This window comes from Podarcis raffonei, chromosome 15, assembly GCF_027172205.1.
Source record: "Podarcis raffonei isolate rPodRaf1 chromosome 15, rPodRaf1.pri, whole genome shotgun sequence".
Classification (NCBI taxonomy): domain Eukaryota; kingdom Metazoa; phylum Chordata; class Lepidosauria; order Squamata; family Lacertidae; genus Podarcis; species Podarcis raffonei.
This window is the reverse complement of record NC_070616.1, coordinates 2,626,647-2,641,778: the sequence shown is the minus strand read 5'-3', so window position 1 is coordinate 2,641,778 and position 15,132 is coordinate 2,626,647. Positions and strand designations below refer to the sequence as shown.

Genomic DNA, 15,132 nt, shown 5'->3' with positions numbered 1-15,132 from the left:
AAACCTGACCCTGTCCTCCACTGGGAGCCAGTGCAGCTGGTATAGCACCGGGTGAATGTGATCTCACGGCGAGGACCCCATAAGGAGTCTCGCCACAGCATTCTGCACCCGCTGGAGTTTCTGGGTCAGTCTCAAGGGCAGCCCCACGTAGAGTGAGTTAATGCACGCTGAGGTGTGTGTTTCAGCCTGAGCAAGGTCTCTGCAACTCAGGGCTCACGCCAGCCTCTAGCCACATTGTCCCCCAATCTTAAGAAGAGCCCTGAAGCTGTGCAAAAAGTTATTTGGAGTGGTGCGATGGGGCAAACGACTTTTTAGAAGTGCTAACTCAACAGGTTTAGGAAGAGAGTGAGAGCAAGGGAGCTTGGTGTGTTCCTGTTAGCCCTGTGCTCTTTCGCACCTCTGTACCACAGCAAACATGTTTATGGTTGCAAACTTGAGCAAGTCATAGAAGAAGCAAAACGCGAGCAGCATTTTGCTCGCCCCCACATCGAAACCCGTGCAGGCAGAGTCAGAGACAAGGTTGTACTGGGGGTGCTGGGTTCAGATTCCCCAGTCAGCTGTGGAATTTGCTGGGGATTGGCCTTAGGCAAATCAGTCTAGCCTCACAAGACTGTCAGGAGGATAAAAACCAGCTACAGGGAGGAACAGTGGACCATAAATGCCATAAAATAAATAGCTGTGCAGTCTGGGATTGAAGGCTGGCTTTTCTAAACCGAAAGGAGCAGCGGATCTGAACTATCCGAGCTCTGAATCACAACACCTTGGTGGGTTCGGCAAACAACAGGAAACCCTCAACCAAGCATTTTTCTTTCTTGACGAGCTCAGAAACTCCCTGAAATTGACTGGCAGAGGAGATTCAGGATGATTAAAAGGGAGGGTCTTCCCCACGCAACCGCACTCTTTGACTTGTGGAACTCACAACCACAAGATGTGACGGCGGAAGATGGCCGCTGGTTTTAAAGTGGGGGAATTAGATGGAAGGGAGGGTGAAATGGAGTTGAAGCCATGCTCCTGTTGGCTGTTTTCCTGCAGGTCCAAATATGACACCCCCAGCCCCCCGCCAGCCTCATCCCCTCCAATGCTATATTGGCGCAATGCATCTCCCCAGGACAAAAGCACTCACCAAGCTGGGTTTAATGCCAACGCTTTCGGCAGCCTGGAATGCCAAAAGGAGATTTCTTTTCTGTGGGGAGGGGGAGAGAAAGACAACGAATAGGTCAGGATAGAAGGGCTGTTTTCTCTGACATTAGCCTGCCCCCCCTCCAGTTGCCATCAGGCATTTGCCACGGGTACAGCTGTGGATGGGGAGGACATAGATTCTGTTTGCCTTTGAATGGGAAAGCTCCCCGATCGGTGCTTCCTAAAGCAATAAGCCAACCAAAACACCATGATTCTTTGAAACTTGCACTGCTCCGAATTTTGCAATGCAGTTTTCCAACCCCACAATGTGTGTTTATAGGGGGAAATTTTGCAAAATAAATTGCTTTTTTTAAAAAAGGTGAGAAATAGAGGGCTTAGGCGAGGTGCAAATGGCAAAGACCTCGCCAGGAAACACAACCCACAACTGAAAGAAAACAGGCACTCCTTGATTCAAAACCCACAAAAGGAAGTGAATTCAAGCATACATCAATCAGGTGAGAAGTAAGTTTCAGATTCTGCTTCTTCCTGGAAGACTTTATTATTGTAGCTACAGCAGAAAGGCACCCAGGTGGCCCTCCAGATATTGCTGGACTATTGTTATTAATTAAATTTCTTAGTTGCTTCCCCCCCCCCATGCAACTGAAAGCAGCTTACAGCAAAAAATAAATAACATATATTAAAAACCAGGGGGAAAAACAAAGCACACTCACAAAATCTAAAACATGTTTTTAAAAGGCAGGATCAATATTTTATTATTTACAACTGTTATTAAAAGTTCATTAGTTGGAACTACTTATAAATAACCAAACATTAACCTTATCATGTATTTTTATTTTATTTTTTAAAAACTCGGGGCTGATTATATTTGGAACTCCTTGGCAATTGATGTCAGGCTCCGCCTTCACTGTCCTCTTTTTGGGGTCTGCCAAAATGTTTTCGTTTAGACAAGCCTGTCCAGAGGTTTAGAAAGCTGATGCAAGTTTAGTCTATTGTTATTTTAACTTTCTGAGAGTCTTAAATCATGGCTGCTACTTTTCTGCTAGTGTTAAATTTTATTGCTTTGGTCCCCCCCCTTTTTTTTCTTTACAACCAAGCAGCATATAATACATTTTATGAAATGACTAAATACTAAATAAGGTCACTAGGTCAGGAATGGTGTGTGTGTGTGTGTGTGTGTTTACCCTGCAATTCCATTCCACGTCACTAGGGGAAAGGTTTCTCCCCACCCCACCAAATCGCCCACCATCTGAAGGATGCTGGTGGCAGAGGGGCCTCACCTTGTCCTGGCTGTTGAGCTCCTGGTAGGGAATGTGGGCAGGCAGGTAGGTGTGCAGGAGGGCGCAGAAGGCCAGGCCGTCGCTCCAGCTGCTGCTGAAGTTGGTGATGTCGATATTCTGCGGGAGGAAAAGAGAATCATAGAATCAATCATAGAATCATAGAGTTGGAAGAGACCACAAGGGCCATCGAGTCCAACCCCCTGCCAAGCAGGAAACACCATCAGAGCACTCCTGACATATGGTTGTCAAGCCTCTGCTTAAAGACCTCCAAAGAAGGAGACTCCACCACACTCCTTGGCAGCAAATTCCACTGTCGAACAGCTCTTACTGTCAGGAAGTTCTTCCTAATGATTAGGTGGAATCTTCTTTCTTGTAGTTTGGATCCATTGCTCCGTGTCCGCTTCTCTGGAGCAGCAGAAAACAACTTTTCTCCCTCCTCTATATGACATCCTTTTATATATTTGAAGGGACGGTGAGCTCAGCGGGAGAGGAAACCCAGAAGACAAAAGTCAGAGACTGATGTGCACTATGATGAGTGAAATAAGTATTTGATCCCTTTGCAAAAGATGACTTAGTACTTGGTGGCAAAACCCTTGTTGGCAACTACAGAGGCCAGATGTTTCTGGGGGTTTTCCTGTTTTTATTCTGTCTCTCACAGCTACAATAAACCTACCATTAAAATTATGGACTGGTCATTTCTTTGTCAGAGGGCAAATGGGCAAATTTAGCAGGGGATCAAAACTTTCCCCCCTCAGTGTATAAGTCAGCTTCCTTCATTCCTATTCAGCACCATGAGGACTGGAACCTTGCTGCGGATTAGACAAATTCATGGATGAGAAGACCACCGACAGCTACCAGCCACAATGGCTATGCTTGGCCTCCAGAATCGGAGGCAGCGATGCTTCTGGGAGCCACAGGGGAGGAAGGTGCTTGTGTGCTTGGATCCTGCTTGCAGGTTTCCCACTGGGCCATCTGGCTGCCCCCCCCCCGTGAGGACAGAATGCTGGCCTAGATGGGCCCCCCTTGACCCTGATCCAGCGGGCTCTTCTTGCATTCTTACAACGCCTCCTGCCTCACAAGATCAACAAGTGCGCCAAGGCTGGACGTCCCTGTGGGACAAAACAAGCAATCAACTCCCTATCAGTGGCAATAATGCAAAACAAAAGGCCTTTGGGAAGCAGGTTGGCAGGACTAGATCAATGCTGCCCCACTGCCTGTGAAATTAACATTTTGGCAGGAGGTCCTGCGGGAGGCAAAGATCTGGGGGCGTTGGGGGAGAAGAGAAACTGTTTGTCCCAATTCTTAATTACCTCCACCTCCCGGCATTGTGTTAATTACGTTAAGGAGCTCTGCTAAGATTGGATTAATTCACTTTGCTGCTTTTCAAGAGGAGGAGGGGAGGGGAGCAAAGCGGAATATTTCTGTCCATTAACCGCTAGCTTCTTGGGTTTCAATAATGCCTCTCCAGACATTCTGCACCGGGGTGGAAAAAACAAACCACCCTATGCTTGTCTTGTGACGGGGCTGATCTGTGGGGCTGGTGTGGTCAGTGGAGCAGGAGCAGTCAAAGCCACTATACTGCCCTTCGTATGTAATAATCATCATCATCATCATCTTAGATAATTTATTACGGTCGGAGACCAGCTTATAAAACACACTTGGGGATACAATCCCAGAAGGAAAACAAACATTTAAAACATGTACAACAATAAATTTAAAATTTATAAATGCAATAAGCATATAGACACTTAAAACTTTTAAGATAATCTACTGCAGAGAGATGACTCAGAGTCACCCATGCAACTGAGTTTGGGGGTTTTCTTAACAAACTAGTTTTTGCCTTCCCTGGAAATTTTGTTGTGGTGGGCAGGAACTGTGGCTCCTTGCTGGTATTTCCAGGTGAACTGCTTATTGGTCATTCGCCCGGATTTGTTTGCAATTCAGTTCAGTCCCAAGAAGCTCAAGCAGGGAGGGCGGTTTACATGCTTCTCCCCCCCCCTCCATTTTATCATCACAACAACCCTGTGAGGCGGGTTAGGCTGAGTAAGAGAAAGTGACTGGCCCAGGGACGCCCAGTGTAGGCTTCCTACCCAAGCAGCGATTCGAACCCTGGTCTCCCTGACGCTACACCACAAAGGCCTTCTTTGTGGCGAGGATAATGCCTCCCCTGAGCTCCTGGGAGAGAGGCAAACACTGAACAAAACAGAGCCCGACTTCCTCACAAAGGGCTGAGACCTGCTGAGATGTTATCCTCCCGGGTTGCTGTGACCTTGCCAGTGTTAAAGGCAAACCTCAGAGCAGGTGGGAGAGTCAGTTGGCCAAGCAGGAAGTCAGCCTAGAAAAGAGCTATCCTGACTTTGCTTAGCTAAACCAGGGAGGCGAATTCTCCCCTTCCGCCTGGACAGACGGCCACGCGCAGATCCCACATCCTGCAGATCCTGCTTGTGACAGGGATTGGGAGGGAGGGACAGGATGGAAGCAGCGACGGGGAGGGCGAGCAGCGCCTTGCCCATGTCATCCTCGACCTTGGCTGCAGAAGACAAAAGCAATGCCAGGGAAACTTAGATAGGAGGACACTAGGGAATTAGATGGACACGGGTGGCGCTGTGGGTTAAACCACAGACCCTTGGGCTTGCCGATCAGAAGGTCGGTGGTTCGAATCCCCGCAACGGGGTGAGCTCCCATTGCTCGGTCCCTGCTCCTGCCAACCTAGCAGTTCGAAAGCACGTCAGAGTGCAAGTAGATAAATAGGTACTGCTCTGGCGGGAAGGTAAACGGCATTTCCGTGCGCTGCTCTGGTTCGCCAGAAGCGGCTTAGTCATGCTGGCCACATGACCCGGAAGCAGTACGCCGACTCCCCTGGCCAATAAAGGAAGATGAGCGCCGCAACCCCAGAGTCGTCCGCGACTGGACCTAATGGTCAGGGGTCCCTTAGGGAATTAGAAGAGCCTGCAGGATCAGGCTAATGGCCCATCTTAGTCCAGGATTCTGTTCTCATGCTTGTGTCCATCCATTTCTGTGGGTCTATTCCAAGTTGAATTTAGAACATGAGAAGTGTTTGATGGACTGGGCCAAAGGACCTCCACCTTGCCCAGCATCCTGTGGCTGACCAGGTGTCCTTAATGGCAAACCCACAAGCAGGATCTGAGAGTAACAGCAACGCTCCCCTCCTGTGGTTTCTAGCCACTGGCATTCAGAGGCATTGCTGCCTCCGACTGCGGAAGCAGGGCAGGGTCAGCCTGGCTAGGACCCATCCATAGCCCTCTTTTCCTCCATGGACTGGTCCTCTTTTAAAGCCACCCAGGTTAGTGGCCATCCCTGCTTCCTCCTCCTCCGGCAAGGAGTTCTGTAGTTCGATTATGTGCTGCTTGAAGAAGGGACTTTTCTCTGTCCTAAACCTTCCAACGTTCAGACGAGGGAGGGTGGCATCATTCCCATGCAGATCTGGCCACCTTGCCTCAAAAAAAACCCCCCAAGATGCTGCAGAGCTGGGGAAAAGGTCCAGAAAAGACCTGCCAAAATGCGTGACTCCCCAGTGACGCAAGGTTCCTCCAGTACAGGGGAACGGAGGTGGGAATGAATGGAGGCAAAGTTGGCGTTGAAGAGAAAACACGGTGGATACTGACCAAAAACAATTCGGGAACCCCCCGTGGATTTCTCGTGCAAAAAAGAAATGAATGATCTTGAGACTTAAAAGAAAGACTGCTTAACGGAACATGGCAAAGATGGGTGTTATTATGGACTGAATGTCTTAAATGTATTTTTTCTTTTTTTATGTAACCCGCAAATGGAAAATTGGAAGCCCCTTTTATCTTTCTTTATTATCTCTTTTCATTTCTTTCCCCTCTTCTCTCCTTTTCCTTTTTTCTTTTTCTTCGTGGTCTCTCTTCTTTGTTTTCTTCACTTTTTCCCCCTTCGGCTCTGCTCTTCCTCCTCAGCTGAATACAGTGGTGCCCCGCAAGACGAATGCCTCGCAAGACGGAAAACCCGCTAGACGAAAGGGTTTTCCGTTTTTGAGTTGCTTCGCAAGACGATTTTCCCTATGGGCTTGCTTCGCAAGACGAAACGTCTTGCTAGTCTTGCGATTTTTTTCCCCGCTCCCCCCCCTTTTTCTAAGCCGCTAAGCCACTAATAGCCTTTTAGCAGCTAAGCCGCTAAGCCTTTAATAGCCGCTAAGCCGCTAATAGCCTTTTAGCCGCTAAGCCTTTAATAGCCGCTAAGCCGCTAATAGCCTTTTAGCCGCTAAGCCACTAAGCCTTTAATAGCCGCTAAGCCACTAAACCGCTAATAGCGCTAATCTGCTAAGCGGGTTGCTTCGCAAGACGAAAAAACCGCTAGACGAAGAGAATCGCGGAACGGATTCTTTTCGTCTTGCGAGGCACCACTGTACAACAGAGAGGAGAGGGCTCCTGCTCTGGGGTCCTGTTTGCAGCTTTCCCTTTGGGGCATCTGTTCGGCCACTGTGAGAGCAGGAGGCTGGGTTAGATGGACCTGATCCAGCAAAATCATCTTATGTTCTTGGTAGGACAGTGCTCTGTTGGCCCCTCTGTGCTGAATTTGCTGGAAAGTCATTGCATTTCACCCCAAAATAAGGATATCCTGGATTCTCCAAAACAACTGCCCAGCTCCATGCAACCTGCCCTGCTAGCTAGAGTTCCAGGAAAAGGGGGAAAGGAAACCTCTCTCCACTTCAAGATGAGACACAATCCTTTTCCCTCTGCACTTCCCAGACGCTGAAGGGCATTGCTTACCAAGGGCTGGGGAGAGAAATTGCCAGCTATCAAGGGACCATGTCAGTTCTTTTTATTTTCCCCCTCGGGAAAGCCCCCAGCCACCGATTAGCAACTGCCCAGTCACAGTATTTCGAGACAGCCAAAGCAGGGATGCGATTCACTATTTCTTAAAGTGCTTAACATAACACAGGCTTGCACAAATATTTGAAAAGTCAATAGGGCTGAGACTGCGGGCTTATAATTGAAATAATAAAACAACAAAGAAGAATTGGAGAGGGAAAGAGAGAGAGAGAAGATGGAGGAGGAAGTAGAAATTGTAATCCAAGATGAAGCAAATGGAGATACTTAAATGAGATTTAATTTGTTTTATATCGCCAAAATTCTTGCAGAAGTATGTTCTTAATTAATGTTCTCAGGCCCTCCCTGCCTCTTACAGTGCAAATCCTCTGCAAGTTTACTCAGAACCCAAATCCCAATGGGACTTACTCCCAGGTAAGTGACTGTACATCTGGGGATTTATACGTTTAGTTTTCAGATAATTTTCATCAATATTATTATTATAATTATTGCTACACACAACACACCAGTTTTAATTTCCTAGTTTCCATGACAATTCTATTTTTCATCCTCATTAAAAACAGCCTTGGATATTTTATGGTAAGGCAGAATGTACAGAAGATTCTGCAGGATCAGGCCAATGGCCCCTCTAGTCCAGCATCCTGTTCCCACAGGGGCCAAGCAGATGCCCCAAAGGGAAACCAGCAAGGGAAGTTGCAAGTTTGGAGAAAATGGTACCATATTTTTCCATCTGTAAGACGCCCCCTAATTTAGGGACTCCAATATAAGAAAATGGGGGGGAGATGTATCCATGTACAAGATAAAGGTAAAGGGACCCCTGACCATTAGGCCCAGTCGTGGCCGACTCTGGGGTTGCGGCGCTCATCTCGTTTTATTGGCCGAGGGAGCCGGCGTACAGCTTCCGGGTCACGTGGCCAGCAGGACTAAGCTGGTTCTGGCAAACCAGAGCAGCGCACGGAAACGCCGTTTACCTTCCTGCGGGAGCGGTACCTATTTATCTACTCGCACTTGCGAGCTCACCCCGTCACGGGGATTTGAACCGCCAACCTTCTGATCGGCAAGTACTATGCTCTGTGGTTTAACCCACAGCGCCACCGGCGTCCCATCTGTGTACAAGACACCCTCAAATTTTTGACATTATTTTTTTAGGGGGGAAAACCCTAGTCTTATACACGGAAAAAGACGGTAAATCCATTCCTTATCAGTCCATTTTTAGATGTCTGCAGGTGAAGGTCTGACTCTTAGCAATTTCAAGAATGCAAAAAGAGCCCTGCTGGATCAGGCCAAAGGCCATCATCGTGTTCTCACAGTGGCCAGCCAGGTGCCTCTTCTGGGAAACCCACAAGCAGGATCCGGGCACAAGAGCAACTCTCCCCTCCTGTGTCTTCCAGCATTGCTGCCTCCGTCTGCAAAGGCAGATCTGAGCCACTGTGGCCAGGAGACCTCGATAGTCCTCTCCTCTTCATTGCAGTTGCCTAATCCTCCTTTAGGACGCGGGTGGCGCTGTGGGTAAAAGCCTCAGCGCCTAGGGCTTGCCGATCGAAAGGTCGGCAGTTCGAATCCCCGCGGCGGGGTGCGCTCCCATCACTCGGTCCCAGCGCCTGCCAACCTAGCAGTTTGAAAGCACCCCCAAGTGCAAGTAGATAAATAGGGACCGCTTACCAGCAGGAAGGTAAACGGCGTTTCCGTGTGTGGCTCTGGCTCGCCAGATGCAGCTTGTCACGCTGGCCACGTGACCCGGAAGTGTCTCCGGACAGCGCTGGCCCCCGGCCTCTTAAGTGAGATGAGCGCACAACCCTAGAGTCTGTCAAGACTGGCCCGTATGGGCAGGGGTACCTTTACCTTTACCTTTACTCCTCCTTTAGAGCCACCACGGAGCATGGCCATGCGCTTTTCCAGCTGGTCCACAAACCAGGACAACAAGCCGAGACTGGATAACACGAGCCTGGATCTCTGCTGGAAGCCAGGGCATGGCGAGAGGAAATGTGGAGCGAGCGATGAAAGCCATTTCCCATTTTATAAAAGCGTGACTCGGGAATCCGTGGGAAAATATCCACACTTGGCCACTGTGCATCTTTTCATTTTTATTTCTTGGATGTTTTGCTTGGTTTTTTTGAGAGCCAGCATGGTGCAGGGATTAGAGTGTCGGACTCGGGGAGATCCAGGTTCGAATCTCCACCTGAAGCTCACTGGGTGACCCTGGGCTGGCCACTGCCTCTCAGCCGAACCTACCTCTCGGGGTTTTTGTTGTGGGGATTAAATGCAGAGGGAAGAGTGGCGTGTGAGCCACCAGCTCCGTGGAGAAAAAGGAGGGATAGGAATGCAATAAATAATAAGTTTGCCCATTTTCCTCTGGCCTCCCCTCTTTGCATCTGTACAACATCTGTGCAAAGCCCTGGGCCACCAGGAAAGAGTTGTTTGAATTTTGTGTGTGCAGGGGGAAGAGGAGGGTGATTATCTCTGAAACGCAACCTCCTTTACCCCGTTCACAGATCAGCTCCATTAAGCTGAGGTCTTTTCTTTCAACACAGGGAACTTCTGCCAGGCGATAAGGCAGGCAAAACTCTGGGGGATTATCTCAGCCCGACCCCTGCCAGCTCTCAGCTGCTGAGAGGCATCGTGGTAAATCACCAGCGGGCAGGAGACGGAGTTGGCAGGCCTCAGCCAGGAAGTCTCCAGGAAGAAATATGGGCTTGGTGAGATTTTTTTGAACTGACAGGCCTCTAAATCACTCCTTGGGGAAAAGAAACAAGATTCTGCTGCTGAAAGGATCTTCCCCACTGCAGCGGCAAGGGAGGAATCCAATTCAGTTTGCATTTAAAGGCAAACCCACTGCACTCGCACTTTCTGAAATGAAATGTGGACCGAAGCACAGTTCTCTGAATTTTGCTCTGCAGTTCTCCAGTCAGGTAATGTTTTGCAAAACAATTTCCCCCAACACAATTTTTGCATCCCTCCCCCCCCATATATATTCTGTTTTATGCACGCTTTATCCTGGTATGTGCATAGAATATATATATATATATATATATATATATATATATATATATATATATACACACACACACACACACACACACACACATATATATATATATAAATATATAGAATAGAATGTATATACATAGAAATGCATATACCAAGATAAAACGTGCATGAAACAGAATGTATATGGGGGGAAGGGATGCAAAAATTGTGTTGGGGAAAATTGTTTTGCAAAAAAGTCCCCTTTTAGGAACGTAAGAAAAGCCCTGCTGAATTAGGAACACAAGAAGCACTGAAAGGGAGCACATCTGGTCCAGCCTCCTGTTCCCACAGCAGCTGACCGGATGCCCACGGGCACAAGACGCGAGCACAAGAGCCCTCTCTGCTCCTGTGGCTTCTGCAACGGGCATTCAGAAGCATGGCTGCTACAGATGGCGAAATTAGCACTCAAGCACTGATGCATTTCCACAGACCAATGTGGAAAGGCAGAGCGCTGAATGGTTAAGGTTGGAAGAATGAGCAGAGGAGAGAAATGGAACTGGGCAGGTTTGCCTGACTGCACCCCTCAAACCAAAGAATCCTAAACTGGGAGAGTCTCGTTTTTGTAGAACCGGCCCCCAAGTGACCCAGGAAAGATTGTGCGGAACGGACTGTGGGAGTGTCGAAGTGTCAGAATCCGGCTTGCAGTTTCCACTGAAGAGAGGTAAAATTCCACCTGGCTGTATCAGGTGTGCGCCTTGTTACGAAACCACCTCTCTGCGGACACCCAGCCCTCCAAAAATCCCCCGGATTAGAGAATAAAACCGCAAGAGGATTTCCCCTTGTGGGGAAGATTCAAGGCTTTCCCCCTTACCTGGGGCTGGAATGCGGTTCATCTTCCCTCCCTCCCACCTGCCAACCTTAAATTGCTGTAGAAACAGTGTTGCGTAGTGGTTAGAGGTTACTGGAACAAGGAAGCCAAGGAGATGCGGGTTCAAATCTACATTTTGCTGTTGGGCTGACAGGGCTGAATCTTCCAAGGGGCCGGTAATATTATTCCTAGTCTTAGGGAAAAGAACTCGATCCACTGTCTTTCAGGTTGGAGAGGAGCCTGTTGCAATCTTGGCCAGCCCCTTAAGTTACGGTAACTGGCTTCTGCTTGAACGATTAATGACGCATCCCTTGTTTACTTCAGGGATTATCTGAAGTGTCCGGGGGCAGCCAAAAGGTCAGCGGTATTCAGTCTTCCCCAAAGGACCACACGCCTTCCCTGACGGACACTGAGGCACTGACGGCAAGGCCTCACCACCAGCCACGGAGGGCCTGAACCCCTCATGCGGAGATGATTCCCTCAGCCTCGCTCAATGCCAGAAAACCCCATTCCCTCAACAGCTGGGCTGCTACCTCCAAAGGGGGAGGTGGGCAAGGGAAAGGATATTTCTGCATTATTTTGCTGTTTACAAAACAGAAAGGAAAACGTACTTCTCCGGTTTGGCTCTCATCTAAGGTTTCACTCACTCAGACTGAGCATCTAATGAAGTAGGTTGTTGCCTGGAGAAATCCTCAAGCCATTTTTTTTAAAAAAAATGCTGGTTCATAGCCTCAAGGTGTCATTAAATGCATTTCTCTTCAGGCTACATCTTTTTGTCAGGAATTCTTTAGCCGCGATTCCTGGGGGCTGGACTGGATGGCCCTTTGGGGGGGGGTCCTTTCCAATTCTGCAATTCTACGGTTCTTCCCTGCTCCACGTGTCTGGTTGGAGCTGTTCTGTTGAGAGATTTGGGGGCCAAGACAAAAGAAAGGAGTGCTTCACACAGCTGAGTTAAACTATGAAACTCCTTAGCTCAAGAGGCTGAGATGGCCACCAACTTGGACGGCTTTAAAAGAGGGTCAGACAAATTCCTCATTTAATCCCCATAACCATTCTGTGAGGTTGGCTGGCCCGAGAGAGGTAGGGTCTGGCCCAAGGTCAGCTTCCTGCCTGAGTGGGGATTCGAACCCTGGTCTCCCAGGTCCTAGTCCGACACTCCAGTTACACCACACTGGCTCTGTTGAAGGCCGAGCCCTCTCTCTCTCTCTTTCTCGCGTGTGTCCAGCAACCCTGAGGGGGGAAAGAGAGACAAGTACCGCTTGATCCCTAGGTTAGGGCTGTTGTCTTCTAAGATAAGAAGCTGGATTTGGATGATTTTGGCCCCATGACAAATCGCTCCTCTTCGTCGGATCAACAACAGCCGGAGCACTTAAATCATGACCCGACTGCTAATGACGTGATTAATGAGGACGGAGGCTAATGAGACTAAGAGCGAGGAGACGAGAGCAAAGAACAGGAGTTATTAGTCCACCAGCAGCGCGGAGCCTGGGGGCTGCCCCCTCCCTGCTGCTCGCAGGCGTCAGTTTCTCAGGAAGAGAGATTAAGTTTAGGGTTCTGGCAGGGGAGAGAAACATGGCTCCATCAACACCCACAGATCTGCTTCCATGAAATGAATTATTTGGGTCTCTGGGATAGAGGGGAATCCGGAGCTCGAGAGGCGTCAAGACGTCATGTCACTGGCCGTAATGTCAACAGGGTGAAGGAGACGAGAAGAGCAGCTCGTGGCAACAGGAAAAGGCCTCAGGCCTGCCCAGTGGGGTTGCCCTGGGCTCCACGCCAGAGACCAGGAGCGGGGCTCACGTGGAAGCCAAAGCCTCTGCTATCAAAAGTGGAAAATCCCTTGCTGTAACTGACGCCGTGTCGTAGGCTGCTTTCAACGTTTTACGTATGCATCTGGATATGTCACAACAGGGCTGGACAGATCTGTTTCCGTTTTTCTCTCAACTGCAGTCTGAAATATACTACGCCACACTTATGCATCACAGAATCCTAAGAGTTGGAAGGGACCTCAAGAATCATCTAGTCCAACCCCTGCAATGCCGCTGTCCCACACGGGGATCGAACCTGCAGCCTTGATGTCATCAGCACCAGGCTCTAACCAACTGAGCTATCCAGTTGGTTAGTCGGCGAATTCTCTCAAAAACCCTTACAAGGTGCAGTCTGGATAAAGCCATCCAGACATAAGAATGCAAAAAGGGCCTGGGTGCTGGATGAGGCCAAAGGGGGCCCGTCTACTCCTGCCTCCTGTTCCCACAGTGGCTGGACCTGAGCACCAGAGCAGTTCTCCCCACAGTTCTCAGCAGCTGATGCTCAGTGGCATTATTTGCCTCCTGACAGTGGAGGTAGAATATTGTCCTTCACACAGCACCATGGTTAAACTGTGGAACTCCCTCCCACAGGAGAATAGAATGGAATAGAATTTATTATTTCTACCCCGCCCATCTGGTTGGGTTTCCCCAGCCACTCTGGGTGGCTTCCAACAAAGTATTAAAATACAGTGGTCTGTTAAACATTAAAAGCTTCCCTAAACAGGGCTGCCTTCAGATGTCTTCTAAAAGTCTGGTAGTTGTTCTTCTCTTTGACATCTGGTGGAAGGGTGTTCCACAGGGCAGACGCCACCACCGAGAAGGCCCTCTGCCTGGTGGCAGAGACAGTGAGGGCCGCCAAACTGGATGGCTTTGCAAGACAAATTCATGGCTATGGATGGCTCCTAGCCAGGATGGCTCTGCTCTGCCTCCGCAGTTGAGGGCTGTGATGCTTCTGAATCCCATCTGCTGGAAAACCACAGGAGCAGAGAGGACTCTTGTCCCACAGGCTTCTGGTTGGCCATATTGAATGATTTTAAGGTGCATTATTGTTTCACAAGATGTGTATTTCTTTAAAGGCCAGAGCAAATATCATGACCTAGTTTTACAGCTGTGAAGCAGTACAGCAGGTGCTCTTAAGTTGTGTTAATTAAGCTGTGTCAGCAGTTGGGTATAGTATGTAAAGAGCACATAACTGGCACTGTTTCCCTTTTTTTTAGGGAAATTCCCTTATTCCAAATAGGATTCCTTGCAAGAAAGGGGAAAAGTTGACAGCTATGAAAGAGCAGCGTGTACCTCTCTCAGTACCCTGGTGAATGGGTAGGTCGTACTTATAGATTTAATGTAAGAGGAGTTTTTGTTTTTGTAATTAAAGCCATGCAAAATATATTTTTGTGTTTCTTCATTGTTTCCTGAACGTGTGGTCTCCCCAGCACGCTTTCTGCAGCGCAATTAATCTGCTAAATACGCAACAGGCCACTGTGAGAGCAGGGTGCTTGGCTAGACAGCCACAGGCCTGATCTAGCAGGCTCTTCTCGTGGTATTATGCTCTTAAAATGAACAAGTCCGCCAGCTCACTTTGGGGGAATGCATAAGCTGCCCAGCACAATGCCCCTCCTCATGGGCTCAGCGCTCCCGCTAACAACCACCCCCACCTCACAGAGAGCTTTGTCCTGCCAGGGGAAGAAGGCAAACGTGTGGGGTTTGTTTGATGCTCTGAAGATAACAGAGGCAGGAAGAGAAAGATCTATAAAATAAATGCCTCGCTGAAGTTTCGGCCAACAATTACAGATGCCGCCGCCTTGTTAGAGAGGGTTGGGCAGCTGCCGCAGGAACCGCAGGGATCCCTCCGAGAGCCAAAATTAAAAATAAACCAAAGGAATTCTGCTGTCCTTTGAACCAAGGGGACGTGTGTGTGTGTGTGTTTTGGACTGGAGAGGTGGGTGGTTGTTTTTTGAAGCGAGAGACGAAGGGCGCTTTCCAGATTGTCGGTATTTTGGGGCAGGATTCAATCACACGCTGGCAAGTTTGTGTTGCGCAGTTGCTGCTGATCGGGAGGTCTTGCGCAACAAACTTGCTCCCCCCGCACTAAAAGCAACAAAAACCACCGGACGCTTGGATAGGCGCTTGCTTTGAGGCAAGGCCTCATCTAAGTTCCCCGCAGAGTTATGGGAACACATGCCTCCTTAAATAGGTGCCTGATCTCTGTGCAAAGAAGTCAGGGTGTGTGGGCAGGAAACAGGTCAGGCACTAGGTATCTGTCA

General features: G+C 48.9%; 2 protein-coding genes across 10 annotated transcripts in view; one reads left to right on the top strand and one right to left on the bottom strand.

The window, feature by feature from the left end:
- The window catches only part of ZSWIM7 (zinc finger SWIM-type containing 7), a 78,656-nt gene extending 66,827 nt beyond the window's left edge, over positions 1-11,829 (top strand). Inside the window, exons 6-9 of one of the 5 annotated variants that reach the window (XR_008327845.1) lie at positions 1,499-1,634; positions 9,760-9,924; positions 10,822-10,916; positions 11,388-11,829. The gene's annotated coding sequence lies outside the window, so the exon portion shown is untranslated. Of the gene's footprint in view, positions 1-1,498; positions 1,635-2,793; positions 3,102-9,759; positions 9,925-10,821; positions 10,917-11,387 lie in introns of those variants that run through there. The other 4 variants (XR_008327848.1, XR_008327846.1, XR_008327849.1 and 1 more) reach the window with 4 other exon arrangements.
- The window catches only part of SPECC1 (sperm antigen with calponin homology and coiled-coil domains 1), a 111,029-nt gene that overhangs the window by 8,735 nt on the left and 87,162 nt on the right, over positions 1-15,132 (bottom strand). For all 5 annotated transcript variants that reach the window (XM_053367626.1, XM_053367628.1, XM_053367625.1 and 2 more), the window contains 2 exons: positions 2,418-2,534; positions 1,124-1,183 (listed from right to left, as the gene is read on the bottom strand). In XM_053367626.1, coding sequence (XP_053223601.1) covers positions 1,124-1,183; positions 2,418-2,534 — 177 coding nt within the window. The remainder of the gene's footprint in view (positions 1-1,123; positions 1,184-2,417; positions 2,535-15,132) is intronic.